Source organism: Cupressus sempervirens, chromosome 2 (assembly GCF_028749045.1).
Source record: "Cupressus sempervirens isolate cs-2001-9-10 chromosome 2, ASM2874904v1, whole genome shotgun sequence".
Taxonomy (NCBI): Eukaryota; Viridiplantae; Streptophyta; class Pinopsida; order Cupressales; family Cupressaceae; genus Cupressus; species Cupressus sempervirens.
Genome location: NC_143119.1, coordinates 609,810,739 through 609,828,533, shown reverse-complemented (window position 1 = coordinate 609,828,533; position 17,795 = coordinate 609,810,739). Strand labels below are relative to the sequence as shown.

The window sequence follows — 17,795 nt, the reverse complement described above, 5'->3', positions numbered from 1 at the left end:
CGATTTATAACATAAAATAATGAAAAATTAGAAAAATATATAAACATTTGAAATTTCATATAATGTTTTAAATTCTTTAATTTGATTGGTCAGTGTTAATGTCATATTAGCACTTACATGAATGCATAAGTTGTCTGCTTTGGAACTAATAAACTAACAAGAGCTCTTTGAGAGCTGGAGTTCCTACCTCTAGAGAAACAAATTGGACGTAATATTTAAAATTACGATTTTGAAAAGAGAAGTTATAAATTTTAGCAAATTTAATTTAGATTTTTAATTAATATTTTAAATTTTAGTTTTATAGAATAATGTGGTGACTAGCCATTGTTTAAAATCACGAAATTTGAATTAATAGATTTTTAATCAAGAAATTATTTTTTTTTTGAAATTTTATTACATAAGTTAAATTTAGAAATTAATTGTTTTTAATTTTTTTAATTAATATATACTAAAGTCTCTCTCTATATATAAAGCAATACAACTCTTAATAACAATAATATATTTTAATAAAATATAAATTTAATAATTATTCATTTATATAAAAACTAATTTTTAAAATAATTTAAAATATATTAACATTTTAAAAATCTATTTTAAAACTAAAAATTGTGATATTAATATTGATAAGACATTATTTTTGTTGTGGAAGATAAAAAACATGACTTTTTGAAAAATCTAATGAACTTGTGACAAATATGCAAAAGATAAAGTTATAATTATTTTATAAATCTAATGAACTTGTGACAAATATGAAAAAGATAAAGTTGTAATTAATAATGAACTTGTCACAAATATGAAAAAGATAGATTTGTAATTAATGAATTCATTAATGCATATTAGAAAATATTGTATTTTTTGAAGTGGAAAAATAAAATAAACCTTACCAAAAATACAATGGACCAATTAGAAAAAGGTAATAAATCAATATAAATTAATTTAAAAATATAAAGTTTGTTGAATTTTAGAATTTAGTATTTTTTTGGGTTGCACAAATTAGTAGTGGGGGTAACAAAAACATTAGTACCCTGCCTATGTATAGAGGCAGGGACTAACAATAATTGACAATGAAAAACATTACTTTCCTTTCAATAATTTAATGGTTAAGTTATATTGTAGAACCGAGTTTACATATTTCCCCAAAAAAAAAAAAAAAAGATTTTAAATATAGTATTTGATTGTTTAATATACTCTGATTGTTTTGCCCGATCCCAACTTAAACGTTCGAGGTTCGAGTCCGGCTTTGGCGCTTTCCAGCTTGATCATTGAACTCATTTTTGAAACTATAAAAGAGAGAAACAAAGCACAAATCGGATTTTTCGATAACGAAAAATCACAGTGAACAAAATCTGCAAAAGGTGAAGCGTAGATCTGACCCAGCATCAAAGAAATTTGCCAGGTTTTTGTTGAAATTGGGAGAATTTGAATTTGAATTGTTCACAGGTTTGAAGGAAGATAGTAGAATCAAGGCCAATTAGGTCAAAATGGTCAAGCTGACGATGATAGCAAGGGTTACTGACGGGCTTCCTTTAGCGGAAGGGTTGGATGACGGCCGCGAGCAGAGAGATCTGGAGTTTTACAAGCAACAGGCCAAATCTTTGTTCAAGAAGTTGTCCCAGGGGCAGCACGATGCCTCTAGAATGTCAATTGAATCGGGCCCCTATGTATTTCAGTATCCTATAATTTATTTCTTGATGTTCGTGTTTTCAAATTTTGTACACTCATTCATAAATTCACATGTGCTGTGCGTTTGAATTCATTGGCCGGCAAATAGTGTCGTAGTTTTCAGGTGTTTCAGCGCTTGCAATTTTTTTGCGGCAAACGTGTGTTCGATCTAGGGTTTGGACGGCAATGAACGTCAATTGCGCCGGTATTGAGATTGTTTTCAATTGTCTGTTTACTATATTGCTTTATTTGGTGATTCTGATCATTACGAAAGTGCAACCCATGTATTCTCATGAAGATCTTTTTCTTACGTGTCTCGATGCTATCGGGATTTGGAATTGGCTTTGGATTTAGCAGGCTAATAGGAGGCAGGGGCTCGGTCAAGCAAATGGGCAAAATTTCACAACAGTTTTCAAATTGAATACTTAGAAACGTAGTAATATCACCCAAGAATCAACCAAAAACACAAAAATTGGGCCATCCGTGCTACAGCATTCTGTTTTTTTTTGTCCCGGTGCTGCAGAATGGGAAATTTACGGCATTCTGCATTTATATCTTTTTGCTGTAGAAAAGAAATTTAGATTTTGTATTTCATGATCCTGCCCAAGAGCTCTATAATATTGTTTTATTCCCTGGACAATCTAGCTTGAAACTGGTTGTCTTTTACTGATACACACAGTATCTTACTCATGCCTGTCTTCTATGGGCGATGTGCAGTGCAAAATGGACTATTTTCCTGGCAGGACATTGACATGATATTAGTTTTACGTGTCTCTCTTAGTTCAATTTTATTATTACCTCAGCAGAAGTGATGGTATAAACTTTGTAACCTTTTGATTTTTTTTTTTTTCAAATGTGAAGTTCAGAATTTTTGCACTTAGTCTTCCTGAATGCCAGAAAATGCACATACCACCTTATATAGTGTTCTGACAGGAAGAACTGCTGCTACGTTTATGAACATTTTGAAGTAAGGTCTCATCGGGGAATAAGTAGTTCTTCTAAAGCTTCTATAAGCTTCATCCAAAACTACCTCAACCACTCTGGCGCAAAGTTCTAATCAAATTTACGTGGCATGCAAAATAATATTTGGCAAAACAATTTCCCAAACAATCCGAGGCTTGCAAACTTTCAGCAAAAGTTTATTACTTTCATAAATTTAATAAGTCATATCTCATTGGATCACCCAGGGCGTGCAAATTGAGGTGGTTGTCTCTTTCATGGGATCTCATGCTTGGAATGTCTTTTTCCAACAGCTAAGAGCAATCGGTCATGGATGAGTAGAGTAGTTGTCTAATTCGGAACTATAAACTTCCTGGTTTGTCCTTAGAAAGTAGATTGCTTTTTGGCAGTTTGGTAATATAAGTTTTGTAATCTGTTTGGTCGAATCTTCTTGTAAGGTATCCTGCAGTTTACACGCCACAATCGAGGTGTATCTCTTTTGTCAACATTACGTTTTATCCTCTCTTAAGATATACTGTAACTGATTTTCTATGTATTATATTACTTAATTTCATCACTTAACACGTCACATTGGGATTTGAGTTGGGGACTCAAAAATGAAAGCGATGATGATTTATTGCTTATGCTCAACCTATGACAGGCCTTGCAATATGTTCACATTTTTTCTTCAATTTGGCTCAAACTATAGGCTTGCATTTTTAGGTTTTAGCATCTTAGTACGGGCTAAATTTACATGGCTTACTGTCCAATTGTTGAAAACATTTGTGCTTTTACCTTGCCCAATTATCTTTTCTATATTTAATTTTGAATTAATGACTTATATCAGAGTAGTACCAAATTTGGTATTCAAGACTATAATAACAAATCAAGCTCAGAGTTTAGACATGCCTTTACTCAAGACACATTTACAACATCCAGCTTCTTGAACAAGCATAATTGATTAGGGCGTTTGCCAATATATGGGACTATCCTGAAGTGTGATTGTCGAAATTCTTAGAATTAGAATATGCAGCTCTTGATGTTTATGCAAATATCATAACACCTTATGCCACCATATCACAAGCATTTAATATCCATCTAGTCCATATTCACCATGTATCCTAAAAAATTTAGATTTTTGTTTTCAAAGTGTATGAAATAATTTTTTGTATTGCTATTGCAGCTCAGTAATTGTGGGGTTCTTATTTGTATGATTGCTTTTTATTTGTTTTGAATTGATTCAAGGACAATGCATTTAATCCTATCTCACATTTATGTTGTTGGCCTGATTTTGTAGCTCTTATCTTGACATTTAATTAGTTTGATCTATAAATTATTTATTGCTGTACTTTGTCATTTTGACTTAGCGGTTGATAGGAGACATTGCCTTGTAATGAATACTGAAGTTTCTTCTTTTGTTTTATATTGTTTTTGTAGCCTTAGTTATGAAATACTATGCTTGTTTTCTGTTTTTCCTTTTTTGTGCATGTTTAAGTTTAGTAAATTTTGCCTTCAATTCCTGTTTTATGGATTTAATTTCATAAGCAATGTATACCTTGACTCAATGCTTTCAGCTACATTATTGAAGCTCGAGTTTGTTACTTAACCATGTGTGACCGATCATATCCCAAAAAGCTTGCATTTCAATATCTGGAGGATCTTAAAAATGAATTCGAAAAAGTTAATCACTCTCAAATTGAAACTGTGGCAAGACCCTATGCTTTCATTAAATTTGGTATGATGTTCTCATTTTTAAGATTTATATGACATCTCATTTTCTCTGTTAGTGAGATTTTGTGCTATTATCATTGAAAGCTTTTTGAACATTTCTTGATCATTGTTTTACAAAATTGCAGGGCAGTAATACACAGGCAGTCTGCCAGCATTTTTTTTCTTATTAGTTATCCTTTTGGTAGAATTTATTTTCTTACGGGTTTCTGTTGTTGCTGTAAAAGATACATTTATTCAAAAGACAAGGAAGCTGTACTTGGATACTCAGACTCAAAGAAACCTTGCCAAGTTGAATGATGACCTGTACGAAGTGCAACAGATTATGACCAGAAATGTTCAAGAGGTTCTGGGAGTTGGTGAAAAATTGGACCGTAAGTTCACTTTTTCAATTAGCATCTTGAGTGCATATCTTTAACAATTCCCCCTTTTGTTACAGACAAAGATAGACGTCAGATTTAATTAGTCCTTTGAGGTTTTGATTGCATGCAAGTGCACTGTCTTAGGGTGTGGACAGCTATATCTTCATCATGTGTGTGACGACTAAAATTTACTTACACTGTGTTGTAATAATTTTCATGGTCTGTTTTATGCTTTTTCCTGGATTATGGAAATGCTTGTTCAATTTTTATTCTAGTTCATGGCTGTGCTTTCTATTTGTGCTAAGTTCCAGAATTGTGCTCTTAATCACAGGAATACGAATTTTCTTATAATCATGCTTAATTCAATACCATAAATGACATGCACATTTAAACACAACTCCTTTTGCACACTCATGTGGTAAAGTTATTTGTCAACAATCATTGACCTCACTTTTTCTTCTGAATTTGGCAAAAAGAGCAAAAAGTAGCAAAGACAAAAGATAGCTACATGTGTTCCACTCTTGTGGATTTATGAATTAAAGTAGCTGTGACACTGTGGAGGCCATCTTAAGCTGAAATAGCTCAAAGGGGAAACCAATCTGACCATGGTAGACACTCAGCATAAAAACTAAATAATTACATAGCAACTAAGTTTTATTTATAAGACAGCTGACACCAACCAGCCAATGGCTCTAAATTACAGATTATAGAGTAATGTAGCGATCCTTGATGGCATTAGTCCATAGATGAAATACATTTAACAGAAAACAGTAAACTAGCATAGCCTTTGTCTGTCCAGTGCTGGGCAAATTTTCCTGACCGAAGGCCTAGGGTGATAAAGGGCTGCCCTACAGTGCTTTTGGGGATCCACAAGACTTGCTGCCAGAAACTTGTGTTCTATAATCGACATTACTTTGAAGCCTGAGCTGGAAGTTGTAAATAGATACCCTCCTTTGTCACATTTAATTGCTGATTTGATTTGGACAATGAAGGATTTGCTTTGCTGATGTGACAGACTCTTTAAAATTTGAATAGTCTAGGTCAGCTTTAAGTGCGACTAGGTCAGTGCGAACAGCAGGTCATCTGGCTTGGTGGGCTTGTTTGTTTGATTTGATTTATATAAGAATAAGCTTCAAGATTTTGGTTTTCTTTCAGATGTCCTTGAGTTTCTTGGAATGGGTGCAGAGCAAAAGGTTTCTTGCTAGAAGAAGCTAGGAAGGCTGAGTTGACGGCAGGTCTAGTCTTGAAAGGTAGTAACTAGTAAGTACTTTGGTCCTTGATCATGGAAACATTGTTTTCAACTTATCTTTTAGTTGAATATCATTTTCAATGAAAGGCTGAACATGCAACGAGCTTGCTTAGATAGTGCCTGTTATTCTGGCCATGTTAAATTTAGTAATGGCAATTTCGCTGTTTTAGATGAACCTCCCAGATCTAGTATGAGCCAGGTCACATGGGATGGAAGTGATAACAATGTCATGTTATTGGAATTATTTAATCAGAAAGAGAGGAGGCATTGTGGTAGTTGGTTGGTTATAAGTCATGTTGGCTATGATAGAGGGAGTGAGGGGAAAAAGTTAGTCATAGTGGGATGCCTAGAGGCATGGGTATGGCCTATGGTTTTGGCAGAGGGAGGAGGGTATCAATCTTCTTATCTTGATCTAGTAGATAAGGGCAGACGGTATCCAAGGAAGTTATAACAGAAGAAAGAGAAGATGAGATTGCTATGTAAGAAGTCGAAAAACCAGCAGTAGGAGTAAAAAGTTACATCTTCATGAATCAGGTGTGGGGAGCATCATTTTGTGAAAGCTGTAGAGGACTGGAGATGTCGAATTGGAAACTGTTTGGGAGCTCAAGTTCTACCATTCACATTATAAGAAGTAGAGACGAGATGTTTAGAAGCTGTTGCAGAGCCAAGCATGAAACGAGGTAGAGCGATGAATGGATTGAGAATAAAATTGGAGAGGATGGAAAGAGTTGTGAGGAGAGTAGGACATCAGATGTTTGATGCTCAATTGGAAATGCATGAAGCCACATTTACACCACTAGCTATTAAAACGTTGAAGATTTGGGGTGCAGTGTGGAGTCATTAAATCAGCTACCTTTGATGTGCCTTTAATTTGAATTTTTGGTTTCATAAAAGACACACTTCCCAAATGATAGATTTTTATTCTGGAGGATGGGAAAAGGAACAGTTGAGGTGGTGAAAGGATGAAACAAGAATAATGGAGATTAGTCTTGATGTTGGTCAACAATAGTTTTAGGTGAGCTGTAATGGCAATCAATTTGTTTTCATGTCATTTATAATGGAAACGAGTCTTGCCTTGAGCCCAGTACTGGGAAAGTTCCTTTTTTGTGAACAAAAATTATCCCCAATTTGAAGCTGAGTTGTATGTTTGGCTCAGGCATGCACAACATGGTTAGCCTCTCTTCTGGTGCAATCGAAATTTCAGTATCAACAGCTGGGGCCTAGCATAATGTTGGCCAAAATTAAACCTTTGGATTGGTTTAGTTTGCAATCCAACAAATTGGACTTTAAAATGGAATGATTAGGATCTGGAGTCTTATATCCAGCTATAGTTTGTTAATTTTTGATTGGTTGGCCCAAATTGAAACCTTTTGATTGCCAAAGACAACATTCTGTTGTTGTTGGTTGAGCTTAACTTGAGTAAAATTTTAGGATAGGTGGGTTCTGATGGCCCTTAGAAAGGCCACCAACTTTGGCATTGCCTAGGTTTCCTTCCTAAGCATCATTTCTGTGAGTTTTAACCAAAGTTAGGCAGGAGGCTTCATTTCTTTTAAATTTTTTATGTGTCCCTTTTTGGGATTCCCTTAATTGGTGGAGAAATCATGTAACTTATAATTTTTCAGGTGGTGATTAATTTTTTTCCTTCAAATATTTAAATTGCAAAAGTATATAGAGAGATCTGTAAACCCAGTCTGCTTTCAACTTGGTGTTGAGTGAAAATCTGGATTGGTCAAGAGGATCCAAGTAGCCCAAGGCAGGATAAACCTATTGCATCCAAGCTCTCTACTGTAAAATAGTAGTGAAAACTAATGTCATAATAAAGTAGATCAATTTGATACATCTACCAATACAAGAACTATTGTTTAAACTTTAGAGTAAGTCTTAAACACAGATCATCTGGGGTATATTCCCTCACATCAGAGTAGTAAGGTTCAAAGTTGCCACCTTTTTCCCTTTTCATATTTTTAATCCCAGAACTTGTCTTGATTAAATGGATTATTGATCGGCAATACAAAAATGTTATGGAGAGTTGCAAGTGCACTTGACAGAAGATGCTGCATCCATATGAAAATCATCAAATATATTTGCATTTTTTAGGACATGTGACCTATTGTGGAGTTTTGTCATAGAAACAACAATCAGTAGTAATCACATATATTCTTTTTGAGATAGTATCATAACCATAAAAGATTGAATGTCCTGTCTCACCATCCCAGCACTACTTTAGCTGAATTTCACATCACAATCAAGTTCACTTAGCTTCCTACCCTATTTGCATGACTTTCAGTAACTGTCATGCCTTCTTTAGTTAATTCATTTTCAGAAAAGCGGTACTTCTGCAATGCTTCAAATAATTTGCTTTGAATCAATCTTCATTGACCTGTATCTCATGAATAGTGGTTTGCTAGAATCCATCTATCAGAGCATTTGTGGTCCACTTATATTGATTGCATTTAGGTGATGCAAACAGAGATGAAGCACTAGGGCTTAATAAGAGGCAACCTATCCCTGCACTCATAGTTTGCAGACTTGCAAACTATTTGCATAACTTTAGCTTCCTACCTTATTTGCATAACTTTCAGTAACTGTCATGCCTTCTTTAGTTAATTCATTTTCAGAAAAGCGGTACTTCTGCAATGCTTCAAATAATTTGCTTTGAATCAATCTTCATTGACCTGTATCTCATGAATAGTGGTTTGCTAGAATCCATCTATCAGAGCATTTGTGGTCCACTTATATTGATTGCATTTAGGTGATGCAAACAGAGATGAAAATCCCTGCACTAGTTTGCAGACTTGCACTTGGGGAGTACTCGGCAAGCCCAAAACTTGGCAACTGAGAAATTATCAAAAATGAAAATCTCCTGAAGATGCATATTTATAAAGTAAAATTCAATTACAAAATGTATTATATTAAAAAAATTGACATCTTGAAAGAGAAAATGCATGCTTTATACTTTATAACAATGTTACCACAATCATTCAGCAGACCCCAAATTTGAAATTTGGTTCACTTGGAATTCGAAGTTGGTGCACATTTGCTGCAAATTAGGCGTCAGTCTGAAAAATTTTGTCCACATTTGCTGTTTCGAACCCTGGGCGAATTTGAAGGGAATTTGGCAGACTTTTAAAATTACCACGCAAGCCCGGATAGAATTCCAGTGAATTCCAATGTCAGTTTTGGCTTTCAATAAAATTGGAGAAAGATCTCTAACTTAGTGCACTGCATGATTAGATCAGTTTTGTTGTACTCCCTTGCTATGTTGATGAACAGATTACAAATCTTATGGAATCAACAGAGTTGAGAAATATTGCCAACTTAGTGCCCTGCAAATCATATTTATATTATCCTACAACCTGGTGAATAGGGCGCAAGATCGTCCCTGTGACAGACCAAACTGTGGTGGAATGACAATCGTAACCACAAGACACCTTCCAAAACACTGTTTCCACATAACCAGAATTGGCATAAACTTCAGGCACTGATAGGGCAGGATTATTATCTGGCGCCCAGTACACACTGATCCCATCATCAAATCTCACCACCATTGGTTAGTACCGGTATTATGGTCTCTTTGTCAATGTCTTTTTACAAAACAAATAACAACCCACGATTAAGATCAACACATTCATGAAGGTCAGTTCAGCTCCTTTGATATAACAAAACAGAAAATACACTGAAAAGGACAGATAAAACATACTCCAGAAGTGGCCCGGACATTCTCAGGAGTCCATGTCATATTGCTCACATTAGTAGGCATGGTACTGTTTTCAACGATCTAAAACACTTGTCAATATTTGGCATGTTGAACCATTATAAACGTTATGATCACATCTTACCCCATGAGAAGTGGCATGACATGTTGACATTCTTGTTTTTAAATTTTGAACCAAAACATTGATATGGTGCTGTATCATTGGCATTCTATTATCTTATTTGGACTAAAACGTTAATATATGTGCTGGTGTATTTTGATATGGTGTGTTATTCTTGTATGAACAAACTTAAAACTAACCCAAACCCAACCCAATTTGTTTTGGATGAATTTTGAATCCAAATCTTGAACCCGCATCAGTACCAGAATCCGAACTGGAACCTTATGTTTATAAGAAAAAACATCTGAAAAAATTTAAGTTGCCGGTTCAGATTCCGGTATGGAAGCGGGTTCGAAATTTGTCCAAAATTTTTTTGGGCTTAGGTTCGGATTCATTTTGGGTTCATCCATTACAAAAACAAATGTTTTTTAAAAATATGTATATGTGTGTATATATATTGAACGAAAAATTAATCCATACTCGAATCTACTAATAGTAAAGGAACATAGCAAAATACACCATTAAATCTATGTTTCAGTTCAATAGGACATTAATTGCATCATTCAGCACTACATACAACTTGATAGGTCACATGCATGGAACATATTTCCATGTCATGGGGACAGTTTGAGAATGAAAGTAATTGTCAAAAGATAAGTGCAGTTATCTGAATTTTTATTTTGTATTGGTTAGAGTATTTCTAATCAGGCTATATCAAAAGGTGAGATACAAATTTGAAGTCCTGGGTTCAAACGTATCATTTCTTTTTAAAGACATTCCTCTGTAATCATCAATTTAGATGTCACTTATATTGTCAATTTCGATTTCCTTTATAAGCAAGTTTTCATTTTCATACACAAATGCATAAATGCCATATAAACATCTTGTTTTGGTTTTTTAGCGGTCACAAGAGGGTTGAGAGGTCAAAAAAACACTTTAAAAAGTCCAAAAAAGAGGTCCAAGACCAATTTTAGCCCAGGTCTAGACAACAAATTCTTCAAATTTCGCTGCAAATTCTGCCCGGGTTCCTCTGACAGAATTTGCAGCAAATTCGTAGCTCTGCAAGAGAATTTGACAAGGACCAGACTTTGTACAGAATTAAACCAGACTTTGAGGGTTGCTGGAGAGAATCTGGTAACTTAGCAAAAATCATTCTAACCAGCATTTTATCCGTCTCGACTTTTTTAGACACTTTTCGTTTCCATAAAAATGTGATGGTTAAACATGTGAATACTTGCCAAGCAAAGAAAATGGATAGTAATTGGCAACTCGGAGAGTGCTCACAGAGTTTTCAAACTATGCCTACTCTATTCTTGCTCAAGCCTAGTTTGAATTTATTGAGAGACTTCACCACAAGTAGGGAACAACATTTAACTTTGTATCCAATTATTAGAGTTTGTAGCACAGGATTAGAATCTCGTCATTATTTATTTTAATTTAAGTGATTTTGGGCTTAATCTATACCCACTTTCTGTTTTCATTTTTAGCAACTCTGTGATTGGGATAATGAGGAAAAATAATGTTGGCATACTTCTTGCACCAGTTTCTATGATAGGTAGCATTTGCACTTCTGTCCCTACCAAATCGAAGACATGACTTTAACAAAGAGATCTTTTGGGTGCAAAAGGGAAACATTTTTCTTGCAAATTCGCTTTAACAATTTCTACTATATCTTTACCGTTTTCCCTAATACTAAAGAAAATACAACTTTTATAAATAGATCTTTTGAAGACTTGAGTCACAGAGTATGGCTGAAAAACTTGAAACTTTTACGATAGAGAAAAGGCTCTACCTGAAAGGAAATCTTACATGATATTGTCATAGTCACAGACTCCTACAGGTTATATTTTACTTCAACTCTTTATTGTTGTAGGCCCTGCCCATAAAGAAGAATGAGTCATGTTCTGTGCAGATCCAATTTCAACAAATTCCGAAACACAGGGAGGCTAGGAAAATGGGCCTGTTTCATCTCGAATTGTTTCTAGGCCCTGATGAGGAAATATCCTTCCAAATTTTTTATTGTTGAAAGCAAGAGTGCAATTACTATGTTGATCTGCATTTTAAGCATAATCATTTTGTTGGACGATGGATAGTCTACTTCTGGCTCTGTAAAAATTAGAAATGTATCCCATGATCAACTTTGTATTGAAATCTTTATCATCCCAAGATTTTGTAATACCTTATCTTGATTTTTCGCTTCTCTGTTTTCAAAGAATTGTGAAGCAAGGATAAAAGTTAAAACTTCTGTATGGAGCTACATAGGATCTATAAGATTGTTTGTGTTTGAAATTAACTGGAGTAGAATATATAATTTTGGGCCTTGAATTTTTCTTAGTTTTTTCCTAAGATCATCTTTCAATCTTGCCTTAACTTTTATATTTGTCCCTTCAAAATATAGCAATAGGAGTTTTTGATTATTTCACCTATCAAATTTTCTTTTGCAAATCTTTCTCTTTACCTTTCAAGAATTGGTCCTTATTGCTGTCAAAAACATTATTAACTGAGCATTCACCTTTGGTTTGGTTCCTGCAGAGGTCAGTCAGATGTCTAGTCGGTTATCGTCTGAGTCTCGCGTATATGCTGACAAAGCTAAGGATCTAAACAGACAGGTCTGGACATATTTAATTCCTTTCCTTTCTCTTTAATGTTTTAATATTTATCATTTATGTTTTGAATGGATCAGCTTACTTAAGACATTTGATGATGGATCCTTTATCAATCTTATAGTAATGCAGAAACATTTATAGTTTATATTGCTAGCTGCCTAATGTTAAACAGAGAATAGTGAGTTTCTTAAAGGCACAAGTGTTTCAGAGACTGCTAGTTACACAGTTGTTACAGCTGAGTTCTCCAGGATAGAAAATACACTGCTGTGTTTTGTTTGTGCCTTATAAGTCGCACAATTTACCTATTTGGGTTTCATTAACAGAATTAATGATGGTATACTTTGTCTCTGACTTTTCGTATTGGTGTCGAAACTATGAGAGATTAGTTTCTTCGTGCAAAAGATACTTTGTACTGATCAGTGACATAAGAAAAATTCTTGTTGCTGAAAGTGTCCTTAAATGTCTCAGTGCTTGGACATGAATTATTAACTGTACCAGGGTTATGTCTATATTTCTCAGATCATAAAATCTTTTATCTATAGAAGTGTTATCACATTATCTCCTTTTTGGTGTGTATTGTTGAAAATGGAGTAAATATAGCTTCAGTCTAACATGGCATGGTTGCTGAATATAAGATTTATGCCTACAGTCAAAATTTTGAAACAGAAATTGATGCAGAGATAGGACGACAAAACTTAAGACTTTTCAATCACTCAAGGCAGTGTTACTCACTTTTCACATTCTTAGCATACTTGGAACATTCTTGGCAATAACCCAATATGAGAACCAACGACTCAATGCTTAATTTGACACTTGGTGGACCCTTCACAAGATGATAATGTCATATGAAAATATAGAAACCCCTGTTAGCAACATGGAAACATCAAAGATGTAACATTTTTTCATAAGCCGTTCTATGTTCTTTTTGCATAACTGGCATAACTTTTTACACAGACCTGCTATCAACAAGACAAGAAGCTTTTGGATACTCTTTTGGAAAATACAAAACATATCCAAATTAATCCTAGGATTGTTTTGGAACACTCGACCCTAAATTTTGACTGGTAATAGTTTGCCTAGGTCCAGTTAGCCCTCTTTTTCGAAGCAACACTATGTAGGTTTAATCTCCAATTTCTAAACCGTACACCAATGACATGGACAAAATGAGAATAGTATGAAGTCCACTAACTTTTATCATGGGAAATGCCCTCAAACTCTCACAATCACACAACCCTTGTTTTGTCGTTAAGTCTAGTTTAACGAGGGTTTCATGGAACTACACACCCCTAGCCTCTACTCTGCCAACCAACACCTCAAACACTTCATAATAGGTCTGCCTAGGCTTTCCAAATCATCAGCTGTCCTTGGTTATATCATTTGATGCAAACTCTGGGGCTGAAACATCACTTTGCAAGCCAAAACTCATGGAAAACACAACTAAGGCTTCGCTCCTTTGGCCAAAAATGACATTTGCCGCCCTTGAAGGTTACACAATTTACTTATATTCCTCATACTGAACTTTTTGCAGACCAATTCCATATATCTAATTTTCTCCTGTATCCCCATGTGGGTCATTTTATATTTCTTTATATACCTTCATATGAGAAAAGGTGTCTTTTGATTTAATTAATTATTTTATTTATTAACATTAATATTGTTGTTATGTTATTATTTATTAATATTACTATCATTATATATATAATGCATAATATACATACTTCACTTTATATATTATGATTATTAACCTAAATATAATATTTAATTCTCATACTTTAATATTAGTATATTATGCAATATTATAATATGATTATAATAAATTATAACTATACCATTATTAATATTATATCATCATTATTTTATTTATTTATTATTTATCTATTCATTTATATTTTAATTATATAGATCTTGTTTTGACGTGGATATCACATTTCACTGGTGGGAAGTGCCTCAAATCACTAATTTTGCATTCAAACCCTCATTGGCAAGGGTTTCAGACCCCCCTCAGGAAAAATTGCCATATCTTGCTTAAATCTCCATGAAAATTATTGAGACCACAAGCATATTAATGGCCATTCAATGCTCTATCAAACCATATCATTTTCATATCTTAAAACATCAGTGGAAATCTGTACTATTCACAGCAACATGATTCTTACCTGAAAATCTGGAAATTTCTGTCATTAAAACAATCATAACTTTCATGATACTCAATGCAAATCAATGAATCAAAATGCAAATGGAAGAGGATTCAGAGCTTCACCAATCCTAATAATGAAAGATCATCCTCAAGCCGTACAATGGCCTGGAGCAGTAAAAACATATTGGAAAAGTAGGGGAAAGCAATGATTTTTATTGAATTTTTTGAATATTCTTAATATACCATGGCCGACTTGCATCTCAACCTTACAAGGCATATTAGCATGACCCAATCAGTTCCAACCAAAAAAAAATGACTCGTAGCTTTCTTTCATCATTTGACTCTTCATCTTCCCATTGCATGGCAAAAGTGCAAAATTGCACTTGATAACTTTTGCAATATTTGAAAAATGAACCAAAAAGGACTTTCAAAGACTTGAAACCCACTCACACAAGCTCAACATCGTCATTTAGACCTTATTACATGATTCAAATACCATGGAGGCATGAAGTCAGTATGGTGCTCCTGCACCATACTCCTGGAGAAAAGAAAATTCAAGTTTGCTCATTCCTGGTCTTTCAATTCTTCTGTAAGTTTTTGTTCATCTTTGCAATTGTCCTTGGGTCTTTCTTCCTCTTCTTTTTCTAACACGATCTCCTATTCAACATCCTCTCAGCTTTTAGCTACCAAAATTTCAATTCTGGTGCATATACCCCAGTAGCATCATCATTTATGCATTTATCATACACTATAGCAGCACATTCACCATTAACACAATCTGTATAATAGTTAGGATGCCAGTTTGGGTCTGGTTCCAATTTTGGGTACAAAGGACGGATTTGCGGGTATGGCAAATTTTTGAAAAGGGGTTTGGGTTCGATACACACTCACACAGATTTGTGAAGCGTAGAAGCATGAGTTAAGATTAGAATGTCACATAGTATCATAAAAACATTTAAACATCAAAAATGCCATAAACTTGTAATCCATCACGAGTCATGATTATGATCATACCATCATAGCATCGTATACTTCAAGTTCAACATCAAAGATTCAAAGTACTAAAATTAAATCATAACATCAAGTTCAAATATCATTGTCTGAAATTCAACTAATGCGCTAAAAATGTATTGATATTCGTCTTCTTCATCATCTTCGTCACTTCCCTTTTAAAGATTTTTAAGGTAGTTGTAGGTGGTCTTAGGTAGAATTAGGTGGTCCTAGGTGGTAGCAATTTTGAAGTCTTTGAGTTCGAGAATGAGTTTGAGCAATTTTGGCCTTTTGGAATGTAATGTCTGGCTGGAGTGTGAGTAAGTGTTGAGCTAGTCTATTAGGATAATAAAATTGCAACCAAGTGATTTGTGAGGGAATGAGTTAGAATCATTAGAAAGTCCTTGTTCCAGCTTCAATTTGACCTTAAAAACCTAGTACAGGTTTTGGGAAAGAACACTGCTGAAGGCATGCTGAATCATGAAATTTGGCTAAGTTTGGAATTTTTTGAAACTCCCCCAAATTTATAATCTGCTTTTTGACTCCTATGAAGTTGAAACCTGTAATGACCCTTACTCAAAGGTCACTAAAAACTACTAACACTGAACTATGCAATTACGTCAAACACTTGGCATGTAGTCTGAACTGTGCAATGTAACATATTGAATCTGTGCTAAGCAATTTCATCAAACACTTGGCAAGCAATCAACAACACTGCTGAGATATAAAATGCTGAAAGAAATATTTGTTAAATTATAATTCCACCCTACTCCATGATACCCAAACAGTGCTAATATATATACGCATTCAATTAAGATGTTGCTGCTCTTACTATCAATTACAACTTCAGATTACCAGTAATTTATGGTCTTCTACTAAATTAACAGTGCACTGTCATGACTGATTACAAAGGATTAAACATGCTTTTTGTGTCACTATCCAAGATATATCAATGTCCTATGCAGCTGGGTACAAACAGAGACAAAATTCATAGTCTTTCTTATCACATGAACAACAATTGACATTTAGAAATGCATCTCGCATATACAGCAGTGATTTTATCCATTAAACTCTCATATACAACATATATTCAGATAATTGTAATTAAAAGAAGAACTTGGGAATGATGCAACAATGTTGTCTATATGCTGAAGATACAGTGATCAGGCTGCAACCTTAATCTGTCCCAAATCCAGCAACTGTACGGTCTGCAAGTACAGCCATACCTGTACAGCCCTGTTTGATATTAGTATAAATTGTTTCCTTCTCCAAATGGTGCTAAATCAAGCATAGTCTGAATCGCCCAGGTCTTAAGAATGCAAAGAAATTGGCAACTTGAATTTCAAACCAAGTATGATGAATTTATGACTCTAAATATACTCCCAATCTGATCTTTGAAAATGACCAGTGCTGCATCAGATTTGTGCATAAATATTGTCCCAGATTTTATAAAACCCTTCTAACAAATATGATGCAGTCTTTTCACCAAAATGACTCCAGAGATGTTCACTTTCAACCCTAGTCTGAAAACTCAATGAAGCTCAACTTGAAATGCTTTTTTGAATTGCTTTTTCGTATCTGCTTTTTTGAGCTGCTTTTTCAGACCTGTTTTTTTCGGACTGCTTTTTCGATTCTGCTCTTTTCTACTTGCTCTTTTTTTGATTTTCTTTTTTTACTTTGCTTTTTCGACCTGCTTTTTTTTTCAGTTCTGCTTTTTTCGAAAAAATCAAACCCTCAGGTAGTCTGAGTATACAAATTAAGCGCAACTTGAAATGGCTGAATACCACTTCCAAAGTGCAACCCTTCAGAAGGTCTTTCACTTCCTCAGTTATGCAATCTCTTGAGAGGTATCGTTCTCAAGGATTATGCTGAATATTTGCAGACCTGGATGGTGCCACAAATGCTCAAAGAGAATGGTAGCAGAATCATCAATTCCCATCCATGCAAATGAGAGGCCAAGCCCTATATTTATTCACTTTTCTAAGAAGTTACTAAGAACTTTTAGAAGCATCCATTATAAAAACTCATTATAATGCACTTTTATAATTAAATAATTTTATAAAATAAAAAGTGCAACTCAACTTAAAATTATAACATATAGGCCGTGTATAAAAAAGTAATGATAAAATAATATCTCCAAGAGCATAATAAGCCATCCAATCCTCAAATAAATGCCAGAATGACCCTCTCATCACAACCACCAATCTACGAGAGTCCGTGATAGACTGATTCGGCACGCAAAACGATGTCAACCAAAACGGGGACATTACAAAACCTATTTCAAACATCTTGATAGTATTTATACAA

The 17,795-nt window shown here is 34.4% G+C and overlaps 1 protein-coding gene across 1 annotated transcript in view; it reads left to right on the top strand.

Moving 5' to 3' along the window:
• The first annotated feature begins 1,192 nt into the window (after nucleotides 1-1,192).
• The window catches only part of SEC22 (Synaptobrevin family protein), a 32,864-nt gene continuing 16,261 nt past the window's right edge, over nucleotides 1,193-17,795 (top strand). Inside the window, exons 1-5 of the mRNA XM_089814694.1 lie at nucleotides 1,193-1,355; nucleotides 1,441-1,669; nucleotides 4,176-4,336; nucleotides 4,557-4,703; nucleotides 12,288-12,364. Of these exons, the coding sequence (XP_089670820.1) occupies nucleotides 1,482-1,669; nucleotides 4,176-4,336; nucleotides 4,557-4,703; nucleotides 12,288-12,364 (573 nt within the window). The 5' untranslated portion in view covers nucleotides 1,193-1,355; nucleotides 1,441-1,481. The remainder of the gene's footprint in view (nucleotides 1,356-1,440; nucleotides 1,670-4,175; nucleotides 4,337-4,556; nucleotides 4,704-12,287; nucleotides 12,365-17,795) is intronic.